This window comes from Euleptes europaea, chromosome 11 (assembly GCF_029931775.1).
Source record: "Euleptes europaea isolate rEulEur1 chromosome 11, rEulEur1.hap1, whole genome shotgun sequence".
Lineage (NCBI taxonomy): Eukaryota > Metazoa > Chordata > Lepidosauria > Squamata > Sphaerodactylidae > Euleptes > Euleptes europaea.
Window position 1 is genome coordinate 7,558,723 of NC_079322.1, and position 15,676 is coordinate 7,574,398.

At 45.7% G+C, this 15,676-nt stretch overlaps 1 protein-coding gene across 1 annotated transcript in view; it reads right to left on the reverse strand.

The window, feature by feature from the left end:
• Positions 1-15,676, reverse strand: part of MOCOS (molybdenum cofactor sulfurase) — a 185,756-nt gene that overhangs the window by 139,138 nt on the left and 30,942 nt on the right. Inside the window, exon 4 of the mRNA XM_056857260.1 lies at positions 5,042-5,680. Within this exon, the coding sequence (XP_056713238.1) occupies positions 5,042-5,680 (639 nt within the window). The remainder of the gene's footprint in view (positions 1-5,041; positions 5,681-15,676) is intronic.

Here is a 15,676-nt window from a genome sequence, read left to right on the forward strand (position 1 = left end):
TGCAGTGGCTCAGATCCTTATGGGGACCCCTTGGAGGGCACATGTCCAACCAGTGCTCCACCAGCTGCACTGGTTCCAAATTGAGCACCCCCCGTGGAAGCTGCCTGGGCCCTGCCTGCCTGCCTCCCCAGCCGGGGGGGGGGGGCTCCTCCAGCCAAGCTACTTTGCTCGGGCATCTGCCTGCCCTGAATCTGGAGCCCGAAGGTCCCAGTATGGTAGGGGGGGGTGAGCACCTGCCCCTCCCTCTGGCCAGGAGGGAACTGGCATGTCCGTGGTGGGGGGGAGGATGGATGGACTGTGCATCTCCCTCTCTCCAGGGAGGGAGGAAGGGGCCGTTGGGGAACTCTCCTTTCTCCCCCTCCCCCTGTGGAAGCCGCCTGGACACGAGGGCCTGCCTGCCTGCCTGCCCCTCCAGCCAAGGGAGGGAGGGCATCTTGGCTCTGGCTCCTCACCAGTGACTGGCTTCTGCTTTCCCCTCTATTTCTCCCCAGCTCAATCACAAAGCTTGGAAGGTGCTTGGGAACTATAGGCCTGTTGGAAAAGCCTCAGGCTTTTCTGGAAGAAAACCTTCCCTCAGGCCGGTAGGCCTCAGCCTAGGATCATGACAGCCCCATACTAATACTGAGTAGGATCTCCATGTACACATTAATGGTCATAACCTTTTCTAATCCCAGTAGGGTGGCCAGTTCCAGGTTGGTAAATTCCTACGGATTTGGGGGTGGAGTAGGGTTGCCAGGTCCCCCCTCGTCACCGGCAGAAGCTTCTTCCAGGTGGGGTTGGAGGGGGCGATCTGCATGCACGCAGCAATGACATCACTTCCGAGTTTACCCCGGAAGTGCCGGCATCGCACAGGATGCTCTAGCATTGTTCTCCAAAAACTTTATGAAAGCCATAGAGTTTTGGGGGGGAGAATGCTAGAGCACCTCTGTCGCTTCCGGGGTAACCCCAGCCAGTGATGTCACCACTGCACAGGCACATTATGCGTGCCGATGGCTCCCCCCCCTTTCAGAGGGCCTGCTTCTGCCTGCCAACCAGGTGAGGATCGGGGGGCTGCCTGGTTAATTGGTGGGCAGTTTCCCGCCATAACCAGGCAAATGGCAAGCCTAGGCTGGAGCCTGGGAAGGGCAGGGTTTGGGGAGGAGAGGGGCCTCAGCGGGGTATAGATGTCACTTCTGGATTTCCTTGACAGTGATGTATCTGGGGTTGCCATCCTCCAGTACAGGTATTTTCGTTTCTATAGTATATCCTCCAGGTGGGGGCTGGAGATCTCCTGGAATTACAACTGACCTCCAGACACATTAATCACTATTTAAAACACTTATTCCACTTCTCCTGGAAAAAAAATGGCTGCCTTGAAAGGTAGACAGCATGGCATTATAACCTATTGAGGTCCCTCCCCTCTCTAAACCCCACTCTCCCAGGCTCCACCCTCAAATTTGGTGTTGCACAGCCTGGCAACCCTGAGGGGCCAGAAGTAACATTACAACATGAGCAAGACCTGTTTTTTAAAAAATAATTCTCCTTCCACCGCTTTGAGCAGGGGCAGCAGGCAATCAGGATAGCCGGCGAGAGGTCTGGCAACTCTATCTCATCCTCATATTTTCTGTACTCAGTGGAATGAGTGGGGATGGCAAATTTTAGTTTAATGATTAACTTACAAGAACTTTTTTCACCCTACAATTGGTAAAATATAGGTACAATAAATCTATCTGAAACTGACACTGGAAAAAATATTATAAAAATACAAAGCACACGTTATGGTTTACAGCACCTCTAAAACGACGTCTGGGTTTTATCTGAGTGAAAGATGAGAGGGCAAATCACATTTCCTGACAGCCTGCCACCCTCTCCATTCTCAGCCAGGGATCCCGCTACTGACATAGCTCGATATGCACAAAGGGAATATTAATGAAGACTTGTCGGCAGGAACACCTCTTCGGGGGTGGCACTTTCTCATAAAATGACTGGAGGCTAAAAATTCCACCAACAACCTGTACATTCACATGTAAAGCTCTTGGTCTCGTTTTTCATTGACCGCTGGGTGAAAAAGCCGTATGCTTTAGGTGCCAATAATGGCAACTAGCCATGGTGACTGGAGGGGGACTCCATACCCAGAAGCACCAAACCTCTGAATCCCAGTGCTAGGAGGCACCCCCCCCCTTTTTTGTGTGCCCTTCCAGAGCAATTGCCGGGCCACTGTATGAAATGGGATGCTGGACTAAATGGACCACTGTCCTGATCCAGCTGTTCTTCACGTTCTTGTGTCCAAGTGTGTTGTTCCAAGAGAGGAATCATGTTGTAGTCATCACAGAATTGTCATCTTCCTATTAAGATGGCATTTACAGTGCAAATCTCAGCACAGTTCCACCTAAATCCATTTAAGTCAATGAGCCAAGAAGTGTGTTCAGGATTATACTATCCAATCTAGAATCCAAGGAATATCTGAAGGGGAACTATAGCTTCCGCAGGTTGATATACCCCCAATATAGGTTTGCCAACCTCCAGGTGGTGCTTGGGGATCTTCCAGAACTATATCTCCAGATGACAAACATAAGTTGACAAATTGGGAAAATGTGATTTAGATCCTGTTACTGTTAGGTGGATCTGTAATTGGTTGACAGATTGCATCCAAAGAGTGCTTGTTAATGGTTCCTCATCCACTTGGAGAGGAGTGACTAGAGGAGTGCCTCAGGGATCTGTCCTGGGCCCTGTGTTGTTCAATATCTTTATAAATGATTTGGATGAAGGAATAGAGGGGATGCTTATTAAATCTGCAGATTATACTAAATTGGGAGGGGTAGCAAATATGGTAGAAGACAGAACCAGGATACAGGATGATCTTAACTGGCTGGAGAATTGGGCTAAAACCAATAAAATGCATTTCAACAGAGATCAATGTAAAGTTCTGCATTTAGGTAGGAAAAATCAAATGCATAATTATAGGATGGGGGAGACGTCTTAGCAGTAGTGCGTGCGAAAAGGATCTTGGGGTCTTCGTAAACCAAACACTGAACATGAGTCAACAGTGTGATGCGGTATCTAAAAAGGCAAATGCGATCTTGGGCTGCATCAACAGAAGTATAGTGTCCAGATCACTCGAAGTGATGCCATCACATTACTCCGCTCTGGTTAGACCTCACTTAGAGTATTATGTTCAGTTTTGGGCACCACAATTTAAGAAGGATGTAGACAAGCTGGAACATGTCCAGAGGAGGGTAACAAAGATGGTGAGGGGTCTGGAGACCAAGTCCTATGAGGAAAGGTTGAAGGAGCTGGGTATGTTTAGCCTGAAGAGGAGAAGACTGAGAGGGGATATGATAACCATCTTCAAGTACTTGAAGGGCTGTCATACGGAGGATGGCGCTGAGTGGTTTTCTGTTGCCCCAGAAGGTCGGACCAGAACCAACGGGTTGAAATTAAATCAAAAGAGTTTCCGTCTAGAGTCGACATTAGGAAGAATTTTCTAACAGTTAGAGTGGTTCCTCAATGGAACAGGCTTCCTCGGGAGGTGGTAAGCGCTCCTTCCCTGGAGGGTTTTAAATAAATAAATAATTTTTTTATTTGTGGCTGGTAAAACAGAAACTGACCATACAGAGTAGATGTTTACAACCAAGGCCAACAAAATTAGGAATTACCCAATTTTACATTTCCACAGATTAAGGGAGTACATTAAGGCGACGTAGCTTCATTGCTTCATTGCTACTGCACAGTGTTTTGTGACCTGGGTGGTTAATGGTGAGCTATTTCCCAGCTCATCACCAGAGCCCATTTCCCTAATCAAAGGGTCAATAATATTGAAGTGGGCTGTCTTGTAGAGGGGACATTAAAAATATATATGCTCAATGGTTTCCAGCTCTCCTGTGTTACATGGGCAGTCGCCCCACCCTGGGGATCTTCTTAAATCTCTTCTAATAAGGCAGGTGGCAGGGCTGCACATCTGGCTAGTGTATAGGCCCTCCTATGTGTGTTCCTTTCTAGGGAGTATAAATATGCAGCTGGTGCTAGAATATACCTGGAATGTTGAGGTGCTATAAATGCAGGAGATCTCAAGAGATCCGTTTGACGTTCAATATCTTTGACTCTTTCATTTATAGTTAGTCTAGTTTGGTCCATGCCCATTTGCAAAAGTGCTGACGGAACAAGTCCCAAACTATTTACTTTATCCCCTATAATGATGATCCATGATAACCTAAAGGAGTCACTCTGTACCAGTGGCCAAAGACCCTGGAGGTTTTTAAGGAGATGGCCATCTGTCAGCAATGCTGATTCTATGACCTTAGAAACTTCATGAGAGGGAGGGCATCTTGGCCATCTTCTGGGCAAGGAGGAGGGTCACTGGGGGTGTGGGGGGGAGGTAGTATTGCAGGGGGTTGGACTAGGTGACCCTGGTGGTCCCTTCCAATTCTATGATTCTTCTATGATTCTTCTACGTTCCCCTGGAGAAAATGGTTGCTTTGGCGCTGTACCTCACTGAGGTCCCTCACCTCCACTTTCCCCAGGCTCCACCCCCAAAATCTTCAGGTATTTCCCAACCCAGAGCTGGCAACCCTATGACATCCATTCACTGATGCCAAGCCCACTATCTTCTCAGCACATGCCAAAGACAGCGATGAATGAGGCATTATGCATACCAGCTAGGGTTGCCAATCTCCAGGGAGGCCTGGAGATCTCCTGGAATTACAACTGATCTCCAGACAATAGAGATGATTTCCTCTGGCAAAAATGGTGGCTTCTGAGGCTGGAGTTTACATGATGCAGTGTGTCCCCTGCAAGCTCGCACGACCTAGCAACCCTACTTCCAAGAAAACTAGTTGCTGGCCAGGGTTCTGTGTTGCACTCACAATGGAATAAACATCAAATCAGAAAAAGCACACACCAGGCAATCCCTTTATAGCAAGCCAGGCCTCCTCCATTCATCGTATGATGACAGGATATTGTGCTACTAGTACTGGATCTGGGCTCTGGTAGCTTTAACACTAAGAACACATTTATTGTGGAGAATAATTACTGAAGATAGAGAAATTCTGCGGAACAGTTTTACCTTTCGGCTACAGAGCGTGTTGGTAAATAGAAATCCTCCCCTGCAAGGTAGGCTGCTGCGGTTCCCCCTCCAAAATACGTTTTCCTTAGGCAAGAAGCACTTTCATTCTTCACCAGCAGTGCCCCCAAACCGGTGGGGAATCCAAACATCTTGTAGAACGACAGAGGTATAAAGTCTGCTTGGTGAGCACTTAAGTCTAACGGAGAAGTGCTGACGTAAGAGGCTGCATCCAACAGCACAAACCATTTCCCTGGGACATTGACAGGGCGGAGCTTTCCCGATTTTATCTCTTCGATCCACGCAAGGGGATATTTAGTTCCTGAAAAATTGCTCTGAGCGGGATAACAAAAGAGAAGAGGCGTCTGGCAGCTTGGCTCTTCAGCCCCCAAGTCCCTTGTCCGGGATATTATCTCCGCAGGTTTCACGGGGACAGATGAGACATTCACAGCAGCCGCGATCGCTCTCATGCCCACCACAGATGTGTGGCTATCAGTGAGGTAGCAAAACCGGCTGCCAGGCTCCTCCGGAGATTCAGGGATCCAAGGGAATGCCTCCGCTACAAGCTTGAGTGCGGCTGTACATCCGGAAGTGAAAATGACAGTGTAGTCTTCAATGGTAGTATTGAAGTGTTGCAGTAGTCTGTCAAACAAGAAGAAAAACATGGCAATGTTGGATGGGCAAGGTTTTTAAGTCTTAATTTTAGATAATTGAAATATCTGTCTTGGCTACTGATTGCAGTATCCATCTAAGCCCAAATGTAAACTAACAAAATCATAGAATCACAGAATCATAGCGTTGGAAGGGACCACTAGGATCATATAGTCCAACTCCCTGAACAATGCAGGAAATTCACAACTACCTCCCCCACACACACCCAGTGACCCCTACTCCATGCCCAGAAGATGGCAACAACAAAAAAAAAACCCTCCAGGTTTCTTTTCCTCCAGGCCTGAAGGGAAATGGCTTCCTGACTCTAAAGTGGTGATTGGCACTACCCTGGGCATGCAAGAAAGGGCCATGAGAGCCAAACACTGATGCAACCCTCCTGGCCCTCCCTCTCATGATCTGCCTAAGGTCATAAAATCAGCATTGCTGACAGATGGCCATCTAACCTCTGCTTAAAAACCTCCAGGGAAGGAGAGCCCACCACCTCCTGAGAAAACCTGTTCCACTGAGGAACCACTCTGTTAGAAAGTTCTTCCTAATATTTAGCCAGATTTATTTCAACCCGTTGGTTCTGGTCCGACCTTCTGAGGCAACAAAAAACAACTCGGCACAATCCTCTATATGACAGCCGTTCAAGTACTTGAAGATGGTTATCATATCCCCTCTTAGTCGTCTCTTCTCCAGGCTAAATATACCCACCTCCCTTCAACTTTTCCTCATAAGACTTGATCTCCAGATCCCTTTCTGTTCTCCATGGCTGGAGTGGAATCATATGCTACCAAAATTTTATTGCTCACTTCACTAAATTAAGAGGCAAACTATTCATTATTTATTTATTTAAAATATTTATTAGCCACCTTTCTACCTTGCGAAACCCAAGGCAGCTTACAATATAAATGAAAATGATTGTAAAAACACCTAAAGTCCACAATTTAAAATCTCCAATCAGGACTGCCAATAAATAAAAACTAAGTCAGTCAAATGCAGTCTGAAATAAAATTGTGTTCAACTGCCTCCTGAGGATCGAAAGTCAGGCCAGGAGCACCTCAGTGGGCAGGTATTTCCATAATAGTGGGGCTGCCACCGAAAAGGCCCTCCCTCGTGTCCCCTGGACAATTAAACTAGACAATTAATATTATGTGCTGTGATTTATTGTTTTTATGCTGATACACTGTACAGATAGCGAGATATTGGATGGAATGTGAGTTTTTTTGCTTGTGCATTCTTCGTTACAATCTCATATTTTTTCTGGGAGTCAGTCAGATTGATCAAATGTTTTCCCACTTTTATTCACTCTCCCTTCATACTTGGCTACTCCCTTTGCTGGTAAAGTAGACAACAGGCAGAGTCACCGTCCTCGGCCTGCTTTTCCCTAGAGGTGATAAGATTAAGGGACCTTTAGATTAGAAACAAAATACTGAAAATTCAGGACACTGATTTGTATGAAACATGCATTTTGCCCCCAACTAAACACATTAATCTGGCAAGAGAGTCATATTAGCCACTAGTTACAAAAAGAACAGTGTCCTGATGCACCTTATAAAATATATAGCAACAAAAACTTCCAGGGGGCAGCTTCCAGTTCACAGAGCCAGAAGCCAACCATTTTTGAGCCAGTGGGCATTCTGACACGGGGTGGTGGTGGGTGCAGCTACAAAATGGCTGCCACAGGAGGTGGAACCAGCTACAAAATGGCTGCCTTGGGGAGTAGACTCTATGGTATTATACCCTGCTGAGGTCCCTCCCCTCCCCAAACCCTCTCCTCCCCAGGCTCCACCCCCAATTTCCAGGAGTTTCTCAACCCAGAGTTGGCAACCTTAGACACAGCTTTGCATACAGAAAAAACAATGGAAAGAATGTGGTGGCCGAGGATTTTAGGCTCATTCTGGTCTGGACGCAAATTTGTTCACGAAGTCTGAACACAGCTCCCAAATCAAATATGGGGATGGGATCTAAGCAGCTGTTTGAATTGACATTATTATTCCACAGGTGGAGCTAAGTGCCTTTTGTTTTAGATGACCAGGTCTTCACCGTAACTCAACCCTTCACTTTTTTGCCTGGCTCAGAGGAATGTGGTGTCACATTTCTAAACTGAAAAAGGGAGAGAAGTAGGCCTAGTTCAACCGAAGATTATTTATACAACATTAGCCTACAGCAGATTAATGGAGCAAATAATGAGGGTTTTTATTACTATAATTAAAATGGGGATTGTCCTGACACATTGTAAATTAGTTACCGAAAAGACTTACTATGGAAACATTTGGATACCAAAAAAAAAGAAGTCAGGAAAATATGATAATATTCCTTCATTATGCAACCTCACTGGTCTGAATCGGCTGGCTATCGCTCATTCTGCACCAGGTCCAGCGGGAGAAAAAGAGAAGATTTTCCTGTCCCTGGCACCAGATAATCCTGTCTGCCTTCCAAGAAAGCCAGGTGTCCTTGCATGGATGTAACATTTCAATAAGGTATACGGGCAATTGAGCCCCACTGAATCCCAGTGAAGCACACTGCTGAAGCCTATGCAGATTGGACTTTATACATGTGCCCTATTCAAACATTAACTCCCACCCACAGATGCTGAATGGCCAGCGCCATAAGGAATGATCTTGTTTCCCACCACCTAGAGTTTCCCTACCTCTAAGTAGGGCCTGGAGATCTGCTGGAATTACAGAGATCAGTTCCCCTGGAGAAAAAAGGCTGCTTTGAAGGGTGGACTCTACAGCCCTTCTTCCCTCAACCCCCCTATTCCAGGGTCCACCCACAAATCTCCAGGAATTTCCCAACCCGGAGTTGGCAACCCTACCCCCACTGCACATACACAGAAGACGGGGGGTAAAGTGTTGCCCCTTCTAGTTATGTATGAATGGGATACACTGGGATGAATTACGTTTCCTTATGGTGCCACATGATTTTAGAGCTACCTTGAAATCAACCAACTAGATTTGGTGAATCCAAGTGTGTGTATCCCACTGCTCACATCTAAGGGTTCTTCACTTTGGCTTCTTATGGACAATAAAGTCATGGACAGACATTTAGATTCTAAACCAGGGGTGTCGAACTCAAATGTTACGAGGGATGGATATGACATATTGTGGATATGACATATTGTCTTTTGAGCAGAATTCTCCACAAGTCTTGGGATCTTTGCGTGTATAGCCTGAGATTTATCATATTATTCTCTCACTGGAGGAGAAACCCTGTAATGGCAGTAGGCCGTAAAAGAGTGTAGAAAATCATGAATTTAATCTTACTGACTAGTGATTTAAATCAAATCCACGCTGGTGGTCTCCCATCCAAGTACTAACCAAGGCTGACCCCGCTTAGCTTTCAAGATCTGACGAGATTGGCTGCTGCAAGAGGCAAAGCCACTCACAAAATGATTGTTGCAGCTTACTTTTAGTCACACAGTGGAGATCCTTGTCCTGTCGTGGCAGCTTTTCCAAAGCAATGTTTTTAAAATGTTTTTAAAAATCTGCACAGCCAATCAAATCTCCAGTGGCCAATCTTGCTGGGCAAAAGCCCCACTCACTTTCTATAAACACCTGGTGGGTATCAAGAAAGGTGTCAGCAGGTGCCATGGTGCCCATGGACATCATGTTGACCCCTGGGTTAGAGCGTCAGGCTAAGATCAGGTTAGTTGCACATTTGTATGGAAGCATAAAACAAAGTTTTATATATATATTATATATTGTTACCCTGCAGTTAGTGTGGAGCCTTAATTGGTTAAAAATTCTTTTTAAATAATTGATGTATATGTGATGTGTTTAATATACTTTTATATTATTTATTTATTCAGAGCACAATGTACCTACAGTCATAAAGATTTTTAGAAAGTCATGTACATTTGTAGTCTGGAATTGTGATTGTTTTGACCACTGAAGAAGGCCATTTGGCTGAAACGCATTTGGTTAAAGTCTAATTCTATGATTGTATGTCCATTTGTGTTTACATGAATATGTTGGTTTGGTAGGCTATTGCAGGGCCTTATAAATGTTATGAATTTCGCCTGAAATAAATAAATAAATACTATATATTGTACTGATATAACCTTTACATTGTATAATCTTTGGCCTTGAATGTTGATTTTTTTCTTGACCTGTGGGGATCCAGCAACCTGAGCCATGCTGAAACTTCTTTTCTACTGCAGACCTCCAGAACTTCCTCTGGCAAATTTAGCTTCTTCCTCAAGCCTCGGGAGAGAACCAATTTTCCTTCCCCCATGGCCAACTTCCAGTTTGGCTTTTCTCTTCCAATATTTTTATTACTAAACAAAACACTCCACATAATGATGCAAAAGTGATCCCCACAGAGTACTCAGGACTGTACATAGTTGGCTAAAACAGTGCTGAGTGACCAAGTTAGTAGTAAGGGTAGGTTATTTTTAGCATCTGCCTCTAAGAGAATTCTCTCCTCCTCCCCCCCTCCCCACACACAGCAGTGGGGCCTGGTGATATGCCAGCACCGTCTACTGGATAGTTGAAGATGCAGCAAGTGAAGAGATCTCATTGGGCCACCAGCCAATAAGCAACTGGGGGCAGGTCCCCTCCCCCTCCATAGAAAGGCCACTCTCCAATGGAGAATAGCCAGGAGGAGCATTTTGACCAGCTCTGCCAAGGAAACAGTTGGTCAAAAAACCCCACTGACCACGTCAGCGAGGATGACTTGCCCACAGTCGTACGCAGCCTCTGAGGTTCCCTTTTGCTTTTTGTAGGGTCGGGTTGCTGTCACAGATCAAGGGAGAGATTTGATTTTTCAAAAATAATAAGACCGTCAGAAATTGAGGGCACTAAGTTTCACTTGGTTTCACACTGAGAGGGCTTTCTTTTGGTTGACAGTTTCTGTTTGGTTTTCACTCAAATTTACTTAAACACAATGGTTTTTTCAGTTTTTAGGAGTTAGGAACTGTAAAAGAAAACTCACTTCCCCAGTTCATTCCTTAATCTGAACTGGGATCACTCTTGACTCCAGAGATATTTCTCCTAAACCCTTTAGGGATCACTCATTTCCCCGGAGTGATTTCCCTTTCTAGTTTAAAGATCACTCTTTCCTTCAAATCTGTTCCCAACTTGAATGATTAGGATTGACTCTCCATGCTTGGAGATACTGTCCTCCTTAAAACCCCGTTTGATGACCCTGTCTTGAAGAGACAACTCACACAGTGTTCCTTTGATTTAAACTCCTGGAGGAGAAAATCCTCTCCAGGCAGCTCCCAGCTCCACCCCGCTGCTTCAACTCCCGTCGGTGCATCACTGACTCTTCCGCTCTGAACTGTTCCAGGTCCTGCGGCCACTCCCGGACCTCCACAGCCCTCGATCCTGAGGCTCCAAGGCCAGAACGGCTCCCGGGAATTCAGCAGTTCTTCACAGTTGCCCTGACCTGGATGGCCCAGGATAGCCCATTTTGTGGAAGGCATTTTGTGGCTGTGCCCATAGGGTTGCCAGGTCCCTCCGGCACCGGTAGGAGGTTTTGGGGGTGAAGCCTGAGGAGGGTGTGGTTTGGGGAGGGGAAGGACTTCAATGCCATAGAGTCCAACTGCCAAAGCGGCCATTTCCTCCAAGTGAACTGATCTCTATCGGCTGGAGATCAGTTGTAATAGCAGGAGATATTCAGCTAGTACCTGGAGGTTCCTCTTAGAGGACTCTGACCCTCAGCGTACTTATTTTGTTGCTCGTTGTTTGGAGGCTGCAGAGAAGAGAGACGAAGGGAGGTGTTTTTCGAAATGGGGCTTATTTAAGTTTTATGGTTTTATTGTTCAAGACCTCGGTCCAAGAACAGGGGAAAGTACCTGGAGGTTGGCGACCCTTTGCACCCACCACACTGTGTGCCTGCAGGCTCAAAAAAGTCGGGGACCCCTGCTCTAAGCACTAGAGCACTGGGTCTCTCAAGATAAAATACTGAAAAGTCAGACTCCTGAATAAATTCTTGAGGAAGGTTGAGTGCCATAAAGAATCATATTTAATTATTTCAATTAAGGCTGCAGTAGATATGGAAGGCTGGAAGTGGTTGGGGAATGATAGTCCAAAATGTCAACTGCTGGTAAACTGCATTACTGAGGTCACACCTTTTTTTGGAGCTGTATTCCTCTCTTTCAATCCTCCATGTAGCTTGGTGGCATGTTCCTTTTAAGAAATGTTAAGTGATTTCTAATGAGTTCATAATATTTACATAAAAGTTAAAATACCTCCAAAGACTAGGTACAGCAGTAATGCTGCCTATGTAGGAATGATGGTGCATTATGAAATTCAGGTACCAGTTTTTATTAGCCCAAAAGGCAAGCCAAAACAATGTTGACCTGAAACTCAGACTCAGTTTACATCACCATAATCTAAAACTGCTTTGTGCATTTCGCTTTCGGTCACTGAAAGCACCAAGGTGCAGCATTCTCATGTTTTAGTTCCTTCATTCATCAATTACTTTACTTATGTTACATGTGTTTTGAAACTGCCCTGGCATTGAACAATACTGGACCTAATTTCTGGAATGTATAAAAGAAATTACCAGTTATTCTGCACACCTCTTCTTAGTAACTTCATACAGAATGTGGCAAAGATTTTGAAATAATTTCTCATTTATTAATAGCAACAAAACCATTATACAGCATTGTCTATAATGGATTCACACTGTACCAATGATAATCATACACCTATGAGCGAAGGGAGAGAAACAGACCACAAAGGGACCCAGCAATTTGGTTTATCAATGTGGGTGTCATAGTTGGACAGGTACAGGCTATTAAACTGGACCCTCCTTGTATTTGCTCTATCCAATTCCCATCACGAAAAAAACATCTCTACCTGGATGCACTGCCCTGACCTGGATGGCCCAGGCTAGCTTAATCTCATCAGATCTTGGAAGCTAAGCAGGGTTGACCCTAGTTACTACTTGAATGGGAGACCAAAAAGGAAGTCCAGGGTTGCTGCAAAGAACTGATGGGGAAGGAAAATTAGATCTCAGATGCTAAGCAGGGTCAGCCCTGGTTAGGACTTGGATGGGAGACCACCAAAGAATTCCAGGGTTACTATGCAAAGACAAGCAATGGCAAACCACCTCTGAACATCTCTTGCCTTGAAAACCCTGCAGGGCTGCCACAAGTCGCTGTGACTTTACAGTGCTTTCCACCACCATGATATATGGTGCCTGCTGTAATAATTTCAACTTCAAATTTCCCTAGGTTTGACTGGGGTATTTTCTATATGGTCGGTTATGCATGCTGGTTTGTCTCACGATTCTCCCGGTTCTCTGTCAGGGTTATACATGATGTTCCCTACACGATGAAGAAGAGCTGGTTTCTATGCCCCGCTTTTCTCTACCTTAAGGAGTCTCAAAGTGGCTTAACAATCGCCTTCCCTTCCTATCCCCACAACAGACACCTTGTGAGGTAGGTGGGGCTGAGAGAGTTCTGGTTAGCCACTGTGTGAACAGACTGCTGGACTTGATGGACCTTGGTCTGATCCAGCAGGGCCTTCCTGATGTTCTTATGAGAGAGCTGTGACTGGCCCAAGGTCACCCAGGAGACTTCATGTGGAGGAGTGGGGAATCGAACCCAGTTCTCCAGATTAGAGTCTGCCGCTCTTAACCACTACACCATGCTGTCTCTTGAAGCCTAAAACCGAATAGCCAGAATCAAAAGAACCTCAAAGAACAAGCCAGACAGAACTGCTTAGAATACAAGCAAACAGCTAAGAAAGTCTGCTCTAAAATGATGACCTTGAAATGCGTGAGAGGTTTTTGTAATCCCAGATTTCTTTATAACTTTGCCAAGGTGGCAGCATCTGACCTGCTTCCTTCCTGGTTCTGCAGCTGAGCCAGCTGCGCTCCTCGCTAAACGTCTCATCCTCATTCCTTAATGAGCAACACACTGAAAATCATTTTCCTTCCCCATCAGTTTCCAAGACCAGACCACAGCAAACCGTTTTGCTGCTGTCTCCAGCAATTATTACCATTCTAATTTACCCTATCTGCATGCAACTTGTCGACTAGTTCTCACAGCACGGCACAGCCTTTTCCAGACAAAAACTGTCCCAGCCTATTTGGGTCCAAAAGATTACCAGCACATACCTTGCTCCCTATGGGCCCAGCTGCACATGTAACAAAGATGAGTTTGGCTTCGCAGGCTGGCACTCAGCATAGACTGCTGTTGTTTTAATGGGCTTTACAAAATGTTGCAATTATCTCTCTGAAGCCCACGGAATTTCACTTCTAAACAGAAACAAGTGAAAAAAATTCCATCTTGCATTTTTTTAAAAAGATGACGTAACCATTCAGTCAGGTTCAGATAAATTTCATGCAAACTTTAACGTTTTAGTTTCCTGCTTCAAAAGCCTTTGTTGCAACTGAGATTTGTGCAGCAGTTGAGTTGTTAATGATGTCTTTCCATACCATTTTTGCTTAATCTTTGTTTCCAAGGTCAAAGTATTAATTGGCCTCATCTGTTTAGGATATATTTTGCTCTACAAGCAAGGATAAATGTATTTTAGCATTTAGATTTGCTAAAACAAACAACTCAAGAAAATCAGAAATACTTATAGACTAGGCCAGGGGTCTCAAAACTGTGGCTCCAGAGCCGCATGCGGCTCTTTGGCCCGTTGAGTGCGGCTCTCCAAACTTGGTTCGGAGCCCCTGCTCTTGTGCCTGCTCGCGCCTGCAGCCAGGCTGCGGAGCAGGCGCGCCTGAGAGAGAGAGCGGGCACGCTGTCTCTCCCCCCCCCCCCCGCCGTGGAGAATGGCCGGTCCCCCTTTCCCTTGCCCTCAATGGTTGGGAGGCTAAAGCCTGCCCTCCCCTCTAGCCGCGCAATTGCTCGGCAGTTCCTGGCCCCCCTGCCCACCTATCAGCTGTTAGGCGGGGCGGGCTTCCTTTGATAGACCTGGCCTCCGGCTGAGTCCCATTGGGAGGCCATGTCTACCCACTGGCTTTCTTGGCGGCAGACCTGGACTCCGAGGAGGGGGAAAAGTCCCCCTTCAGAGGCCAGGTCTACCAATTGGCTTCTATGGGCCTCCGGGGGCCAGGTCTACTGCCCAGAAAGCCAATGGGTAGACCTGGCCTCCCAATGGGACTCAGCCGGAGGCCAGGTCTACCAATAGGCTTTTATGGCGGTAGACCAGGCCTCTAGACGAGGACTCCGGACGGGGAGGGGGAAATGGCAGGGACTTACAATTTAATTTTTATCAATAAATAAGATCACTATTATTATTTTATCAATAAATAAGATCACTATATCAAGTTTTATTCAGTGTACCTATAGTTTAATTAAGACTTAAAACTTTAATTAAAGTTTATTAAGTTAATAAACAGTGTACCTACCTATATAGTTTAAGTTTAAGAAATTTGTCTCTCAAAAGAAATCTCAATCGTTGTACTGTTGATATTTGGCTCTTTTGACTAATGAGTTTGCCGACCCCTGGACTAGGCCCACCTAACTGTTTTTAAAAATTGGAAATCTGCAAGTGTCAATGCTTTACAATGTGGGCAAAATCTCCCTTTACGCGAAGTATTTGCATGTGCTGCTATGTTTGATCCTATTGCGCATGGGTTAAGTGCCATCAAATCACTTCTGACTTATGGCGACCTTAGGAATTAATGACCTACAAAATGTCCTATCATTAACAGCCTTGCTCAGGTCTTGAGAGAGCCAGTGTGGTATAGTGGTTAAGGTGTCAGACTAGGATCTGGGAAACCCAGGTTCGAATCCCAACTCGGGCCACGGAAACCTGCTGGGTGACCTTGGGCCAGTCACACACTCTCAGCCTCGACCCTGGCAAGTATTTGCATGGAAGACCTCCAAGAATACGGGGCGTGACATTGAGCCAGGCAATGGCAAACCACTGCCGAAAGTCGCTTGCCTTGAAAACCCTTCGGGGTCGCCACAAGTCATCTGTGACTTGACGGCTATATATACACACACATATATATATATATATACACACACACATATACATACACACCCACACGTCCTATCATTAACAGCCT